Source organism: Zea mays, chromosome 1, assembly GCF_902167145.1.
Source record: "Zea mays cultivar B73 chromosome 1, Zm-B73-REFERENCE-NAM-5.0, whole genome shotgun sequence".
Lineage (NCBI taxonomy): Eukaryota > Viridiplantae > Streptophyta > Magnoliopsida > Poales > Poaceae > Zea > Zea mays.
This window is the reverse complement of record NC_050096.1, coordinates 5,374,511-5,391,332: the sequence shown is the minus strand read 5'-3', so window position 1 is coordinate 5,391,332 and position 16,822 is coordinate 5,374,511. Positions and strand designations below refer to the sequence as shown.

General features: G+C 49.3%; 3 protein-coding genes across 3 annotated transcripts; 1 reads left to right on the top strand and 2 right to left on the bottom strand.

The window, feature by feature from the left end:
- The first annotated feature begins 2,132 nt into the window (after window positions 1–2,132).
- On the top strand, window positions 2,133–3,659 carry LOC100281329 (50S ribosomal protein L5). The gene is made up of 3 exons (NM_001158602.2): window positions 2,133–2,541; window positions 2,672–2,872; window positions 3,029–3,659. The coding sequence occupies exons 1-3, from the start codon at window positions 2,236–2,238 to the stop codon at window positions 3,371–3,373; spliced, it is 852 nt and encodes a 283-aa protein (NP_001152074.2). The 5' UTR covers window positions 2,133–2,235; the 3' UTR covers window positions 3,374–3,659.
- LOC100284735 (glycoside hydrolase, family 28) lies at window positions 3,523–6,753 on the bottom strand. Its single transcript, NM_001157630.2, has 6 exons — window positions 6,592–6,753; window positions 6,152–6,466; window positions 4,956–5,076; window positions 4,697–4,871; window positions 4,505–4,575; window positions 3,523–4,413 (listed from the first exon to the last, which is right to left on the bottom strand). The coding sequence occupies exons 1-6, from the start codon at window positions 6,616–6,618 to the stop codon at window positions 3,731–3,733; spliced, it is 1,392 nt and encodes a 463-aa protein (NP_001151102.1). The 5' UTR covers window positions 6,619–6,753; the 3' UTR covers window positions 3,523–3,730.
- A 6,943-nt stretch (window positions 6,754–13,696) lies between these two features.
- Window positions 13,697–15,157, bottom strand: LOC103631208 (uncharacterized). Its single transcript, XM_008652169.4, has 2 exons — window positions 14,333–15,157; window positions 13,697–14,241 (listed from the first exon to the last, which is right to left on the bottom strand). The coding sequence occupies exons 1-2, from the start codon at window positions 15,155–15,157 to the stop codon at window positions 14,218–14,220; spliced, it is 849 nt and encodes a 282-aa protein (XP_008650391.1). The 3' UTR covers window positions 13,697–14,217.
- Between the last annotated feature and the right edge of the window lie 1,665 nt (window positions 15,158–16,822).

The following is a 16,822-nucleotide window of genomic DNA, read 5'->3' as shown; positions in this document are numbered from 1 at the left end:
TCTCCGGGCGCGGTCGGTTCGTCGTCAGAGACGGTGGGCGACTCCACTCTCCCGACGAAGAGGACGTCGAGGTAGAATGGTGCTGCTGTCGTGGCGACTTTCTTTCCGTTCTCCTTTGAGGCCGAAGGAACGGAAAGAACGACTTGCTTTTCCCTGGTCTCCTTCTTCCTCGCGATCCGTGTCCATTCTTTTGTCGGGGAAGTAGACAGCGGAGTCTTCCGGGTCAGCGAGCCCTCGGCCCCCGACTTTCCGGAGACGATCTTTTTCCGAAGAGCTGGAGGTCGCGCCTCTCCGGCATTTTCGGAGTTCGTTGGAGGAGACTTCTTTTCCGGCGGATCCGCGATACGGTGTAGAATTCCCTCTTCATCCGCTACAGATGAGATTGTCCCGAAGCAGAATACGGATACGGGACGCATGGTGATCTTGCTGTAGAAGGTGACGACCATTGAGCTAGCTTGGATCGTCGACACACCCCCTACCTGGCGCGCCAGCTGTCGGTGTTTTGGGTCCGACCGCACACCCGGGGTTGCCCCTCAAGGTGTTTCTAGGAGTAGGACGGTGTCGACGACTGTAGCAAAATGGTTCGTGCCGATCGCACGAGGGACAGTGGACAAGATTTACAGGTTCGGGCCGCTTAGAGATGCGTAACACCCTACGTCCTGGTGAGTATGTGAGCGTGGTTACAAGAGGGCTCTCTGGATTGAAGACACAGAGAGTTGATGTGGGTGGCGAAGTAAGATAGGGTCGATCGTTCTGAAGGGGTGCCCCTAGGCCTTATATACTCGACCGTGGGGCAGTACACGTGGATATGATAACAACAAGTAGCTAAAAGGTAGTGAACCTCTTGAGTTTATCCCTACGTAACCCTCGCCGACTTATCTTCGCATGGCTCCGCTGCATGGGGGCTTCAGCGCGGGAAAGTCGGGTCTCTGTTGCGATTTACTCGCTCGACGTTGTGGGCCATTCGGGTTTGCACCAATCCGGTATCACGTCGCTCTGCTTTGTTGGTTGTTTCTCCCCAGGCCCACAAAAGAATGACCTTACGATTTATTGGGCCCTTGGGCCTTTCGTGAGGTCTTTTACTCCTTTAGTGGACCCGGGGGATATCTATCCCCCACACAACAGCCTTAGGCTCCATGGCATCCAATTGTGTTGTCACATGGAGCATAGGGTGTCCACAACCCCTGTCACGATAGTTTGGAATATTGCATCTCATTTTTGGGCCAACACAACCAACACACTAAAGACATCAATCATGGTTGAAAGAGAAGAGTAAGGCCATGTATACAAAGTACACAAACTAGTCTACTTCACGAGTGAGGTCCTATTAAAGTCTAAAGTACGATACCCGCAAGTCTAGAAACCACTCTACACCCTACTAATCATATTGCACAGACTTTGCCACTAGGTCTGGACGAGAAACTTGTGGATCCATAACTCGCTCTCATTAGTGGCTTGATACATCTTGGCTCGTTTGAAATGAGTCACGAGCTCAGCCAACATTTTAGTTTGGTTCTTAACGAGCCAAACGAGCTGCACAGCTGCCCTGCGGCCCAACGAGGCCCAAGCGTCAAGCGACCTAGCCCAACCAAGCGAGACGTAGACGACGAACCACATACGACAAATCTACTATATTCAAGCTTGAATATTCAGTTTTCAACATTTTATTTTGATTTGTATATCAATCTTTCAATATTTTATTTGATTTATATGTGGTGTGTCATGACCAAGCAATAGTGCATGACAATCTTGATAGCAAGCTACCATTATGGATTCTAATTGAACTATTTTTGTCATGCACTTTAGCTTGAACATGTGTAATCAGTTTAATATATGGTTACCTCTCACTAAAAAATATATATGTAACGTCATCATGGGCACATGTCCCACATATCAAATATTAAACTGATCACACTTGTTTTTTAAGTTGTTTTTTACACGCATGACCAGCTCAATGACTGTTGTTAATCACGTATTCACGATATTAGGTTCGTTGTTAGCAAAACAAGGCTGTATTATGATGTTAATCTTATTGATCCACTAAACAATCTTGGCTTGGGCTTGATGGGCTTTAGCCATCTCTGTATCCTCAATGGGTCCAAGTCCAGAGCACACGAAGGCCTAGCCCAGAACCACTGGATTGGCCACTGCCAGCGGCACAGCCGACGCCTTATCCAGCAACCGTCTTCCTCATCCATGGCATAAGCCGCGCCCGCCTCCGCACGCCCCGCTCCGATGGCAGCCGCGGCTGTGACCCTGCCCTCCTCGGGCACGCCCTTCGCCGTCGCCACAACCGCCTCTTCCTCATCCGCCCGCCGCTGCCTGCTCCTGCCCTCCGCGGCTCCCCGCCGAGCTCTCCGCGTCGTGGCCTCCGCCGCTACCGAGGCGCCGCCCAAGCCCACGCAGCCGCCGACATCGCCCTCCGGCATCGTGCTCGTCGACCCATCCGAAGCCCAGAAGGTGCACCGGCTCAAGGCCGTCTACGACCAGAAGGTCGTCCCGCTCATCACCGAGGAGTTCGGCTACACCAATGTCCACCAGGTGCTCGACCGTCGACCCTGCTCCTCCTCGCCGCGGAAAGGCCCGCCGTTCCTCCTTGTAGCTAGGCTAATTTGCTGGCGTGGTAGGATTTTGACTTTTGATGAGTCGTGCGGTTGGTTCGAACGGCTAGGTTCCCAAGCTCGAGAAGATTGTGGTGAACTGCGGTCTGGGCGCGGAGGCAGGGAACTCGAAGGGGCTGGATGCCGCCATGAAGGACCTGGCCATGATCACCGGGCAGTGGCCCGTCAAGACCAAGGCCAGGAAGTCCGTGGCCAGCTTCAAGATCCGTGAGGGAAACACCATCGGTATCGCAGTCACCCTCCGCGGCAGGGTGAGCCTCATCCATTGCTCATTTGGCCTCGGAGTGTATTTCGTGGCAGTTTGGAATATGGCAGCTTAGTATAATCTGCAATACAAGTGGAAATTGTGAGCTCGTTTCACTGGTACAGGGCTCATTTCTTTTTCTTTTTTTTGTCCTTGGCTGTAGATAATGTACAACTTCCTGGATAGGCTCATCAACCTTGGGCTCCCTAGGACCATGGACTTCCTGGGTGTCAACCCCAACAGCTTCGACGGGCACGGCAACTACAGCCTTGGCCTCCGTGACCAGGGCGTGTTCCCGGAGATCCCGTACGAGGTGGGCGGGAAGAAGAACGGCATGGACGTGTCCATCGTCACCAGCGCCAAGACGGACAACGAGGCGTTCAGGCTGCTGGTCCTCCTCGGCATGCCATTCTCGGAGAACATCAAGACCGACGTGGTGATCCGGAAGAAGAGGTTGAAGCGCCACCACTTCCTGAGCAAGGGCAAGGGGAAGGGAGGACGACGGTGAGGAGAGGAACCAGCCAGCCAGCCAGCCCATGGTTGCACACGCTCTGTTCAGCTTGTTTTAATTCCGATCTTTTTGCAGAATTTGGCTTACAAATTCGATGCTGTTGTTGTCTGTCAATTATGTAACTTGTGCACCTATGAAAAAGGTTTGCAATGATCATGTCCGTTTTGCTGATTTCTTCTTGATGCATAATTTGTAGTCACAAGTTATACCACTGCCAGACATTGTAATCGGAGGAAGCAGTAATGTGAGACGGACACTGTAATGCAAACGTATTTCAGCTGCATTTCTCATACTGCTTGTCTAGACTATCACCGAAGAGCCTATATGATCAATGATCTCTTTTGGCAATCGGCCTCAATAGCTACACTTCGGCAGCTCGGGTGGGCCGATGACGAGCTCTTCCTCCGGGAAGGCGCACGGCTTGCCCTCCGCGGCGAGCTCCGGGCACGGCTTGGGCGAGACGTGGGAGGTGACCCCCTTGACGTTGGTGCAGTTCCACTGCAGCTCCTTGGCGTCCGGCGCGAGGCGGGCGGTCACGTTGGATATGCAGATCCCGGTGTAGGGGTCCTTAGGGATGCCCTCCATCCTGCCGGCCATGGTCACGTTCTCGGCGAACACGTCGCTGTAGTTGATGCCGGTGACCTCGGGCATGGCGTTGGGGTCGGACGTGTTGTCGGGGTGCTGCCCGTAGTTGCCGGTCATCCAGAACACCCACTTCATGGTGTGGAGGCTGAGGCCGCGCACGAAGATGTCCCTGACGAAGCCGCCCCTCCCGGCGCCGGACTTGACCCTGACGGCCGACTCCGTGTTGATGGCCACGCTGTCCTCGGCGCGCACGTCGCGGATGCCGCCGGACATCTCGCTGCCCAGCGCGATCATGGCGCTCGTGGGGGAGACGCAGGTCAGCCTCCGGATGACGATGTGCTGGCTCGGCATGTTGAACCTGATGCCGTACTCGTCCCACCCGCTCTTCACGGCCACGCAGTCGTCGCCGGAGACGATGTAGCAGTCCTCGATCTTGACACGCGAGGAAGAATCTGCACACACGCACAGGCAATGAAATTCAGAATCAGAAACATGTGCTTCTCACTTCTCAGCGTCAAAGGAAGCTAACTGGTCTCTAGCTACCCGGGTCAATTCCATCGGTATTAGGCGAATTCACCGGCGCGAGAATGGTGACGCCACTGATGGTCACATTGCTGCGCAAAACAGTGGCATGACACGTGAGATTCACCGCTGACTGAAACAATGATCACAAACCACCACAGGAACAGATGATCAGTGACTTTAGGCTTTCAGAGCTGAGAGTGAGATCCATACGTGCAATAGGTAGGGTGGAGGTTCCAGTACGGCGCGTCGACGAAGGTGACATTGGAGATGATGATGTTGTCAGAGTAGAGGAGCTCGAGGAGGTGGCCGCGGGTGAACTTGAGCTCCTTGGCGTGGAACTTGTCCCACCAGACCTGCCCCTGCCCGTTGATCGTTCCATTTTTGCCTGAAATTTGTGTAGCTCATCAGTCTTCTGCAGCTACCACCTGACCTTGGATACGCTACTCGAAGGCAGGCACACATACTGTACCCGTGATGATGACGTCAGTGAGATTGGATCCTCCGATGAAATTGCTGTACCTTGGGCCAGGCTCGTCCCTTCCTCTCCCGTAGGACGGCAGGGGAGCTATGAGGGGCCAATGCTTCATGTCCTGCACAAGATACATGAACAGCATAGGGGTCACTGGACGGATGCAAATGGTGCAAACAAGATATGGGTGACAGTAGCAGAACAAATCTAACCAGCATGTCTGCATTATATTGAAACTAAGGAAAAGAGGATCACAGCACATGAACTTGGTAAGCCAAGGCTCTACTAACAGGTTGATCAATGGTTGTACTACAAAGTATTCAATGGCCAGTTAGCCAACAGCTTCTGCTTTCGGCGTCGCAACCACTGCCAAGCACTAGTACAAAAAGTCGGGTGTCAATCAAAGCCAGCCGAGTCCTTGCCTTGGGATACATATTTAAGCGCCACCTTGGTAGACAAAGAGTAATTACTAGATCTTGTTTTCTGAGAGAGGTAGTTATTAGTTTTTGTGTAAATGTGTACCAACGAACTTCAAACCTGGGTCTGTTTTGGATTAGTCATCAACGCTACACCAGCAGCACTAAAAAGTTTCTAATTGCCCTTCTTACGTTACTCAGACTACATTAACTTCAGTAAAGACGGAGCAAACATTTACCACTGGTCTTTCCAGGGAAAAATGTATACTATCATGTCTTGATGAAACGTTCTGGATTCTCAATAAATGATACACTACAAACAAACATTTCTATTTACATGTGCAGATCTGCAAGCTATGCATTCTGCCATACAAAGCAGTGATGCACAAGGCCCAGAGAGGAGTCATGGAATGGAACCATGGCATTGAGTTCAACTGTTCAAGAGATATGTCGGATTGGCAGTGGCTTTGCTTAGAAAAGAAGGGTTCGGGGTCCCCCAGGGCAAAAGCCGTTGTCCCTAGTGAAAAAGAGACCGGCCTACGGCCTACGCAGACGGGACGTGTCCCGTGAATCCGTGATGAATGAAGAGACTGTCTGCGAGCGGTGTTCAATGGCCCCACATGTCATGCTAAACTACCGCACCCGCACGGTCACGGGCCCATTACGAGTACGGGGACAGTTCCTCGGCTAAGCGCGGCGGCGTAGCCACGGCAGGGGAAGGCCAGCGGGCGCGGCGAGCGGAATGGCGGGAGGAGGATCTGGGGTTGGGTTCTCACTCACCTGGGACGCGAGGATCTCGGCGCCCTCGTCGAGGTAGAGCGTGAAGCAGCTGGTGAGGTTGAAGGGCCCCGTGAGCCACTTCCCCGGCGGCACCACCAGCGCAGCGCCGCCGTCGGGCGCGCGCCGCGCCAGGTCCGCCACAGCCCTGGCGAACGCCGCCGTGTTGAGCGTCCTCCCGTCCCCGACCGCGCCGTACTCCGTGACCCTCGCCACGTGCTTCCGGCACCCCGGCCCCGCGTACGCGCCACCTGCGCGCGCGCACGACGTCGCCAGCAGCAGCAGCGACGCCGCCCACAGAACCGCCGCCGTCCCCGCCTGCAAAAACAACCAACACGTACGAATGCCGCTTGATCAGTGACTGACGAGACTGACCACCAAAACATCGTCCCGGATTTTGGTCCGTCATCGAAGATGCAGCGCGGGGGCGAGGGAATTATTACAGGGCGAAGAGATCTTCCCGGTGCCATCGCGCGCGCTTCTCTTCTCCCCCGACGCCGAGCGAATTAGGTGGCCATTGCGGAAGCGGTGGAGCCTGCTTATAGCGAGCCGAGGAGAGGAGGCCGAGACCCGCGGGAGAGAGTTACGAGTTTGCCCCGTTACTGCCATAAATCCCACGGCCAGAAACGTGGCAAGTGGTGATGAAACGGCAGCGCGCGTGGGCCCGGTCCACGGCGCGAGCTCACCGGCGTCTGGGTCACGGGCCTATGGACCTGTTGCACGGAAGCCCATACGGCACGGATGGATTTATGTCGCGGATGGTAGCGGCCTCGTGACGAGTTGCCTTGCATGGCGAAGCGACGGAGGGAGGGAGATGACGCACGTGAGCGAGGGCAAGGTGAGAAGTGCAAGCCATCTTGTGAAATGTTTTGGGAATTTTTTTGTTAACTTTTAGGGCTACTTTAACAACCTCATTTTTCTAAGAACAAATAGTTCACCTTTCTTTGAACCCTTGAAAAAATAAAATTGCCAAACTAGTCTACAGTGTGACGAATCTGGTCCCTTTTGTGCTCGCGCAATTGAGTGGAAACATTTTGAGTAGTTGCCTTTATGGCGAATCGATCGGGATTCTTTGCATGCGCCATTGATGTTTTCCCTATTTCGTTTTACTTCATGGACAAACAACGTCTAAGGGCATGTGCAGCTTATAGACAACGGTTGTCTATATGTGTATTAAAAAAACAGAAAGACGATATAAACAACAAGTGTTATAGTGTGTTGTCTATTTATACTGTCTAGAAATTTTTTATTTCATAGACTTTCTTACATTGGAACGTGAGCCGAAGCTATCTCTTCACAAAAGGATGACCTATGTCTCTCTCCTCCTTAATTAGCGTCCATATTAGATTTTTTCCATTTAATTGTTGCTTATATGGCTACTTAAAGATAATATATTTAATGCCGTTGTACGTGCCCTAAGTAGAGACAAAATATGTAGAAGACAGTCAATAGAGCTTGTAACACGTTTTAGACACAATGTTACTTCCAAATTTTGAAAGCGAGAAAAATAGAAAAGGAATATTTCACCATGTATTAACAAACGGATGATGGAAGGTAGTGTTCGATCCCTACTCTTTCCTCGTACTTCACAGGTTTAGTCTAGTTGGGAGGGAACGACTCTATATTATTGGTCTTGTTCGTTTACACCAATCCAGCTCTAAATTAAAATAGACTGGAATTAAATCCATACCATAATCTATGTCCCAAAATAATCCAAGCATATTCATTTTTTTATTCGGTTAAACCCATCATGGATTATAACACGAGAATTTATGAATTTTTTAAACTATAGAAGACATGAATTCTATCCATAGCTCATTAGATATGGTACAAATCTATTAAGATATTGCACAAGTTTATATTAGAATCCATGGATCAAAAGAATAGCTAACTTTGTGGCATATGAATTCACCCAATCCAGACCCATATTAAATTCATGGTGGGATTTATTCCTATGTAACTGAACAAGGGCTTAGAGGGGGTTCGAAAGATTTGGGGGATGGTTCAACATCGAAGGTAGGATGGTTCAACATTCAAACATATTTTTTTTCTTTTTAAAGACACTCTATTATATATGGAACCAATCCAAACAATAATAATTAAGAGTGGTGCAGCTCTGTCCTACCATGCTCTGGAACCTAACACTACTTAAAAAAATCTGTATTAGAGCAACTCCAAAAGCATGTTAAAAAGCTTACCCCAGTCCCCAAAAAATGATTATTAGTGCAAACTAATAAGTTTTAATGACCCTTTTAATTAACAAGTATAATCCTATAGCTTCTTTAAACGAATGCTAAAAAACTAAAAACTGGACCAAATTAAAAAAAAAATCATCTCAAGCCTACGTCATTTTACTTGTCGCGCATGTACCCGACATGCCTTTTCTTTTGGCATGCAAGTGTCCCACGTCAGACCCTTGTGCGCGTCCGGTGCAGATTGCACGATTGGAGAGGTTTGTAGCCATGGAAATATGCGGGACGAGAGCAAGGGGATGCGTGACGCGTAATTTTTCGAAAAAAGGTTAAAGAGGCTGTTAGAGCAAGGGAAATAAGTTTTCTTTCCTAATATCTGTTTTTGAGAAGTTTATAGCTTCTCTTGGAGTTGCTCTTAGCCCATAAAACAAACTGTACAGAAAAACCTACAGTTGATGAAGAGACGTTGGAGCCCGCTGTGATAGCTGGGCTATCCAGGCTTGCGGTTGCAGCCCATGTTGATTCAGCGGCCTCGGTCATGCAGGTCACAGGAGTACAGGACGGGTCGAGAGGTGCGAAGCGGCATCATTTATGCCAGCCCAACTCCAACGGCATTCAATTCTAGCCCACTGGGGCCTTTTAGTGCAATATCTTCAGCCTTTTTCTGCAGATCAAATGCAACGTTAACCTATTTTTTGTATTATTGAATAGAACGTTAATCTATTTCTGTAATAAATTTAAAACTAAACTTAAGAAAAAATTGACAATTACACGTCCCAAAGCGACATTGAACAGAGGAAGTATAGTATAGAAATTATACTACAATATTTCTATACTTCGCAAGTTACTGATAACATAATTAAAAGTCAAACTGTCATATGAGGTAGAAAAGGTTAAGGATCAAACTGTGATAAGGTAGGAGGTTACAGAAATATATTTCACTGGGTCCGCGGGGCAAGAACGCGAACGCGACGTGGGCGCGCGGCGCCAAAGCGGGCATTTAAGGCCCGGTTTGTCCGCGCGCAGCCCTGTGGCCGGCACGCGGCCCGTTGGCGTGCAGCTGCAGCCTGCGGCGACGGATCGGAGGCGGCTCCGCCGCACGAATCGAGCGCCCTGGCGTGTGCCCGCGGTGTCCCCTTCCGCCGCGGGCTAGCGCGCCGTCGTCGACCGCCCTGGCCGCGTGGCCTTCACGTGGGACTGACGGCGATCGCCGCGCCGTGTCCCGGAGCAGGGCGAGAGCGAGCCGATGCCATGGTGGATTGGCGAGTAGCAGATTTAGCAAGGGTTGTTTTGGTTTGGGCCGACAGCTGCGGACGGCATTCCTCTGCCATCGTGTGCATGTAAGCAAATCAGTAGGACAGCTCGCGTCCATGGATCATGGATGGATGAAACGGAAACACCCAGGCCAGGACCACGCACGACAAAGGGAGCGACTGCTGCAGCAACGCCACGGAGAAGAGAGAACAGGTGCAACAAGGTTTAGTTGCGTGCGCATTGCGCTGGACGACAGCAGTTCTGGCACCTGTGTCTGATGCTAATGGATCATGATCCAAATAATTCTTTACAAAATAAGTTCGATCCTAATCTAATCTGATTTTTAAATTTTATAGCGTAAAATTTAGATCACAATGTCACCCATACTGTGCGTGCAATAGGGCAAGGAGCTCTGCCTTTTGGACGCATGCTCTGGACTTGGATCTACCGGTGCGTTGGCTCCTACGTCATGTGAAGTGAGTTTCTCGGAAACAGCCCAGTTCACCAGCAGAGCAAGGTGGACGAGTGAACAGACGCAGCTGTTGCGGAGCGCCTTCCGGACGTCGGCGGTTAGGCACGGCGGGGCAGGCGCACCCCCGTTGGCTTGCGACACGAGCAAGGCACGAAGCGACGGGCGGACGGTCCCCGCCCCGCGCCGTCCCAACGACCGCACCGCACCACACGCGCGCGTAGGCCCTGGCCCTGCCCGCCCCCGACTGATCGATCGCTTCCATCGCTCGGATTCCCTCGCGCCCATCAGCCGCTGCCGATCATTCAGGTAGCCGGCTATATTATTCGCGTTTGGACAATAGAACTTAAAGATCAACAATACAACACCTAAGTTCTCACACCTATGAACTATGGAAATAGTTTAAATATTTATTTCATCATTTTACAATGTATGCTTATATACATGATGTTATACACTTTTATATTTGTATATTCATATATTTTTTTGTTGGTATGGCTCACGAGCTTATCGAGCCATCTTGAGCTAGCTAACGAGCTGAGTCAAGCTAGACTTTTAGCTCATTTATAATGAGTCGAGCCGAACTGACTCGTTACACTAACGAGCCAAAGCAAGCCGAGCTAAAACGAATCAAACTGACTCATTATGTAGCCCTACTATATACATACATGAGAAATATTCCAACTTAACAATAACACACCCACATGAATTAAGGTGCTGTTTGGTTCAAGAAATGTAACACAAAGGGTAATGGTAATGGTTTACATTCGATTACTGACGGTAACAGGTTTGAATAGTCCAGTATCAATTTTTAGTATGATATCTTATTACGGTGGGACTAAAACAAACATGATTTAACGTTATCACTTACCCATTACGTTACAAATATCTGAACCAAACGGTACCTAACATTTAAGAGTTCCGTCCCTACGGTCGCCACGCTCACACAACGACCATGCCGGCCGTGACAGCACTAGCGCCACCCACCGATGCGACGAGCTTTGGCGACGGAACAAAATACTAAGGTTTTCTTAAAATTAACTACCCAACAAGACGATCTACCAACACATAAACTAACTTGAAGATATAGAACGAGATAATGTGCTCTCCCAAAGCAGTAAACTGCTCTATTAGAAATAGGAAATACTATCTTCATAGTAGATTTGTGAAATGTCATCTATCTTATCCGACTATGATAAGAATCGTGCACCCATCCTCTTAACCGTGCATAAAGAAGACAGCAATACTCTTCTCTTATAGCACAACGTAAAATACAACCCAAACACAAGATAATACACCAAAGGGCATAGGGTATTACATTTTACAATGGTTTGAAACTTTGAACCAGTATAAATCATTGTTTCATGTTCACCACCGAGTTTGATTTTAAATTGAAGCCCATCAATCTCTACTTTGGGTAATCTTGTAGTAGATTTGTCGTTCATTAGACGCCGACAGTTGTTGCTGTAGGTAGTGCTCTCGACGAAAAAACAGTTGAAAGCTTGAAGGATATCATTACGAAATTCACGATAGGATCAACCATCATCTTCGGTCCCTAGGCTTGCAGGTTAGACGGCTTCAGCAAACTCCATGGTTGCCTTGTGGCGACTATCGCCGCTACTGAGAGGGAACCAACCTCCAACTCTTCATCAGACCTTGTTGGAGGACCTTGTCAAAAAAATTTGGCGAACTTTTCATGTTTTTGACGAACTTTTGATGTCAAGTCCAATTCAGATGAGAAAATAACCCATACATATATTGAATTCGACTGACGTAGATAGGGGCCAGTTGGGGGGCCTGGGGCCACAACACCCCAACCAAAAAGAACTCTTTTACGTGCATATTTACAACTAAAACAAAAGGTTTAGTTTGTAATGATTTAAAATTTATTATGTAATTGAGGCATACATGTGTTAATTGTTACGACTACCGCATATATACTAGCACAATATCCTTGTTACGACATCACGTAATCATTGTTGGATTTGGCCAGACCCTACTAGACTCCTAAAGAAAAATCATAGCTACACCCCTGACCTAAACAAAGACAAAATTTTGGAGTCTTTGAAGCCATCGTACAACCGCAGTTCAAACCTAGATTTCGTACATAACAGTATCATTGGCTAGGTGCGTGTAACAGTATCATTCGCTAGGTTTGTGGTGTTTCGTGTTTGTGATTCCAGCTGATTGCCGTCCCTTTCGTTCGTCTGTGCGCATGCTCGTATCATCATCATCATCATCCATCTCGGGGTGTTTTTTTTATCATGGATGCGTGCGTGCGTGCGCGACGCTGCCTGCCATCTTACAACACGGTATCTGTAGTAAGATCGATGCAGCGAGGAGAGGTGAGACGGAGATGGCATCCATGGAGTTGCTTTCGTGAACAGATCATGCTGCTGACGGCGCCCAGCGTTGGACGTAGTCTCTCTCTCTCTCTCTCTCTCTCTCTCTCTCTCTCTCTCTCTCTCTCTCTCTCTCTCTCTCTCTCTCTCTCTCTCTCTGCGACATTCTCGTGTAACGTAATTCGACAGCAACAGCACGTAATAATGCATACAAACATTGATAGAAGAGTATAAGCATTTGCATTTCTCTCCGGTTGGTGGGAAAAAACGAGCGAACCCCAGCCAGATCACCGGCTTTGCGTTGCGTCGGAGCTATAGATGGCCAAAAAGCACGAGGCCCGTGAGCCCAGCACGAAGCCCGCTTTTTGGGCCCGGTCCGAACCTGGCACGGTAGAATAAGCGGGCGGGCTTGGACAGGAAACTAGGCACGGCGGGCTAGCCCGACACGGCCCGTTTACCTCTAAGCCCGTTAAGCCCGGTTTTTTTACACTAAAACGTGCTTACCGGCCCGTTTAGCCCGCTTTTCGGCCCGTTTTTTCGTGCTAAACGGGCCGGCCCGGCCCGTTTAGACCCGCTGCGGGCCGGGCTTGGACAGAAAATTAAGCCCGCTGGCACAGCAGGCCCGGCCCGGTTTTTGGCCGGGCTTCACCGGGCCCGGGCCGGGCCGGGCCGGGCGGCCCGTTTGGCCATCTTAGTCGGAGCATGCATGCCAGATCGCGCATCCCAGTGGCGCCCTCAGACGGCATCTGCCTGCCTGCTTAATTCTATTTCTATAGCCTGTGTACGGAGGAAGCTGATTACGTACTAACTGAATTTTGAAGGAAAGAGAAAAAAAAAGAAATAAGAAGAAGCCTTTGTTTCGGACGGCACAGACTGTCAAAGATTTTCTGAGTGCAAATATATATGGCGCGAGATTGTTGATCTTGCTTGCTGTTCCTGGTCAGGTTCCAGCTTCTTTTCTTTATCCTTTTGTAAACGAGTACGGCTCGTCCTTCTTCTGATTATATATGGGAGATGGAGACACACTTTGGACGCTAGTTTACTGTCTAAACCTGCACCTGCTTCTCAACCTCGTCCGGACAGATCCCGTGCGTGGTGTGGCTCTGTTCAACGCAGGCCTGAGGGGTGTCGAGCCGGCCGGCCGCCCAATAGGTCGAAATGTGTGTTTATAATTACATATATATATATATATATATACATAACTATTATATATATATATATATATATATATATATATATATATATATATATATATATATATATATATATATATATATGGGACAAAATGGTCTATATATAAACTTTCGTCCGGGGTCACTGAAATCTCAAGCATGGCCCTGGTTCAACGCGAATTTTTTGTTGAGCCGACCAAACGAATTCAATTTACGGTCGGAGAGCGCCAAGCACAACGTGCTAAACGAGTGCTAGGTCAGCAGTATAAAGAGCCGAGGATTTCTTCTGGAATAATGACGCTTTCAGTCGCTGCCGCAATCTGTTTACTATTCCTTCCCTCCCCGGCACCCCCACCAGGCCACCACCACCGGTACGTGAGGCAGAAAAGGCCGACTCCGTTTCGTTTCTACGGATTAATGTTTAAACTTTGGATTTTAAACTGTACATCACGAGCCATTCACGCGGCAGTTCAAATACACGGACGCTGTAATCTTTGTGCGAGGTGTGGTATAGAGATGGCACAGGGCGATGCCATGACCGCCATCACGTCGGACAGACGATGAGCAGACAAAGAGCTCGGTGACGAGACGGCACAGGGCGACGGACGGCTCGGAGGACTTCACGTGACAAGGTCGTGTGCTATGCGTCTTGTTGTCCGGCGGCCTGAAAAAGTGTGCGGGAACGGCAGTGTCAGTTTGGAGTCTTGGGAGAGGATGGAGCGGACTGATCATCGGTGGAGGGGCCATGGACGTACGCTGCACTTTTTGCAGTAGAGGATGGCGTCGCGGACGGCGGTGTCGGCATTGCCGTGGCACCAGTCGAGGCTGGACGCGGACGCGCGCGCCGGGCTGGCCGGCGCCACGCGGGGCCGCCGCCTCGGCGCCGGGAGACGCCGCAGGGCCCTCACCTTGCGGTACAGCGGCAGGAGGAACCGGAGGTACTGCAGCGGCATCTTCCACCACGACGAGCGCCTCCCGGCGGCGGCGGCCCTCCCGCCGCAGCACGGGCTCGGGGACGGGGAGGCCGGCGCGCTGCGGGCCGAGCAGAACAGCGGGTCGCCGGGGACGAGGCGGCCGTCGCGGATGACCCGGCGGCTCGCGCTGACCAGCGCCGGGGACGGGGGGTCACTGCCCCCGCCCACGCCACCGGGAATAATAAGCCCGAACTCGAAGTCGCTCTCCGGCGGCGGCGCGGCCGTGGCCGTCCACCGCATGGAGAAGAGCGCGGCGGGGTCCATGTCGATGAACGACGACCTGGAGCTGCCGAAGGAATGGCCGAGGTCGGCGTCGGCGACGAGGTGCTCGAGTGACGGCGCCCGCGCGCCGCGCTTCGCCAGCCACCCGCGGGAGAAGCTGTCGCCGAGGCGCTGCTGCGTCGGACCGACCTCCATGAGGGCCTGGGCCTGGGCCTGGCCGGCGTGCGTGCGCGCGCGCGCGCGGACGGGGGACGGGAGACGGCGCGGTGGCAGTGGCAGCGCTGAGGAGGGGCGTGCACGGCATGGGCAAAGCGAAGATATAGGCGCGCGCCGCAATGTCCGTCTCTGTGGGCTTGTGGTTGTGGCATCGGGCGCAATGTCCATGTTGCCCCTTGTCCTCGTGCCGCGCTTCTATTTTCTTTTACCCAGCAATTTTGTTCTATTTCTATTTTCCCTCCCTCCCTCCCGTTTATTACGCTTGTTATCGCTGTCATGGCAACAGATTCATTGAGTCTTTCTTGTCCCGTGAAGGAAAAAAAAAGGTCTCGTCTCGGGTTTCGATGTTCAGGTCGCTGGGCGCGGACGGATTATCGACAGATACAAACAAACATACGTACGTACAAAAGGCACGATGGTTTGTATTCAATACTATTCAGGCTCAGGTGTTATCCGGTCAACTTCACCTCTTTGGAGGATAGCAAGGATGGATTTTGGCCCTAATCTCCACAGATTCATGTTTCATTCTCTATCTTATTCTATATTTTAAACTTCTCTAACCGAACAGTAATAATATCATCTATAGTTCCACGTCTCTTATTTTACACACTCTGTCTAAGAACCGTCTCATTTTTAGACTCAATCACGGGGGCGGAATTTTTTTCGTTATTCGACGGTTATGAACTAAACCGTTATAGCTCCACATACAGTTTTAGAGCATCTCCAAGAGTCTTTCTAAAGTTTACTCTCTAAGTAATCACTTCCTATATCCAACAACTTTTCTATCTTATTTACACACTAAAGAGTTATTCGCGTTTTCTATCTTTGGCTAGCGAGAACCCCAGAATATAAGAGCATATTCTTCTAATCTATATAAATATTTTTTATTTTAAAAATACCCTCCAACATGTTATCTAAATATAGTCAAATTCTATTCCGGGTTTCTCGCTAGCCAAATATAGAAAACATAAATGGCTCGTGCAAACAAGATATATGGCATATTTGTTTTAGCTTATATATTATATAATCTAGATTATATATTCTTGGTTATAATCTGCAAAAAATATAATCTATGTGTAGCTGTTTGAATGACCAAATTATATAAATGAAGATTATTGATTTTTGAGACACAAAGACAATAATACCCCGCGTGCGTGTGATTTAGGGAAAGAAGAAAAAATGACAGAGGTTGTAATTTTATGAACATAACCATGAGTACAGGGTCTTTTGTCAAAAATGATTTCAAATAAGCTACTCTTAAGGAGATTATAAGATTATCACAATATGAGTTTTAGATTGTATAATCTGGACCTATATCTAGGTGTTTGTTACCTACTAGATTATTTACACTATATTATATAATCTGTACATATTATAATCCAAAACAACTACAACCATTGAAAGGCCGTTGGAGATTGAAAGGATATAGAAAATATTTTTTATGCAAATGATTCTCTAAATGATACTTTAGAGAGTGAAATTTAGAAATACTCTAGGAGATACTCTAAGATATCTATATTTTGATAATTATTTAAATAAGTTGTTGAAGAGTTTTTTTTTTGAAAAGAACCCTATTTTTAATAATTAGAAAAAAAATATAAAGAGTCTCTTGGAATTGCTAGGCTTTTCCCAATCATTGTCATTGTAATTTGTAACAAACAGTTATAGCTAATGCTACGGTTCTAAATAGGCTGTGAAAAGGGAAACTCGGAGAAAGAGGAAGAACCACATATGTTTTTTCTTATCATGTCACGTCGTTGTCCAATCTCGGATTGGGGCCATAGCATTCGGGCATCGGCTTGGATCGTTCAGATCATGGAGCCACGGGACGTG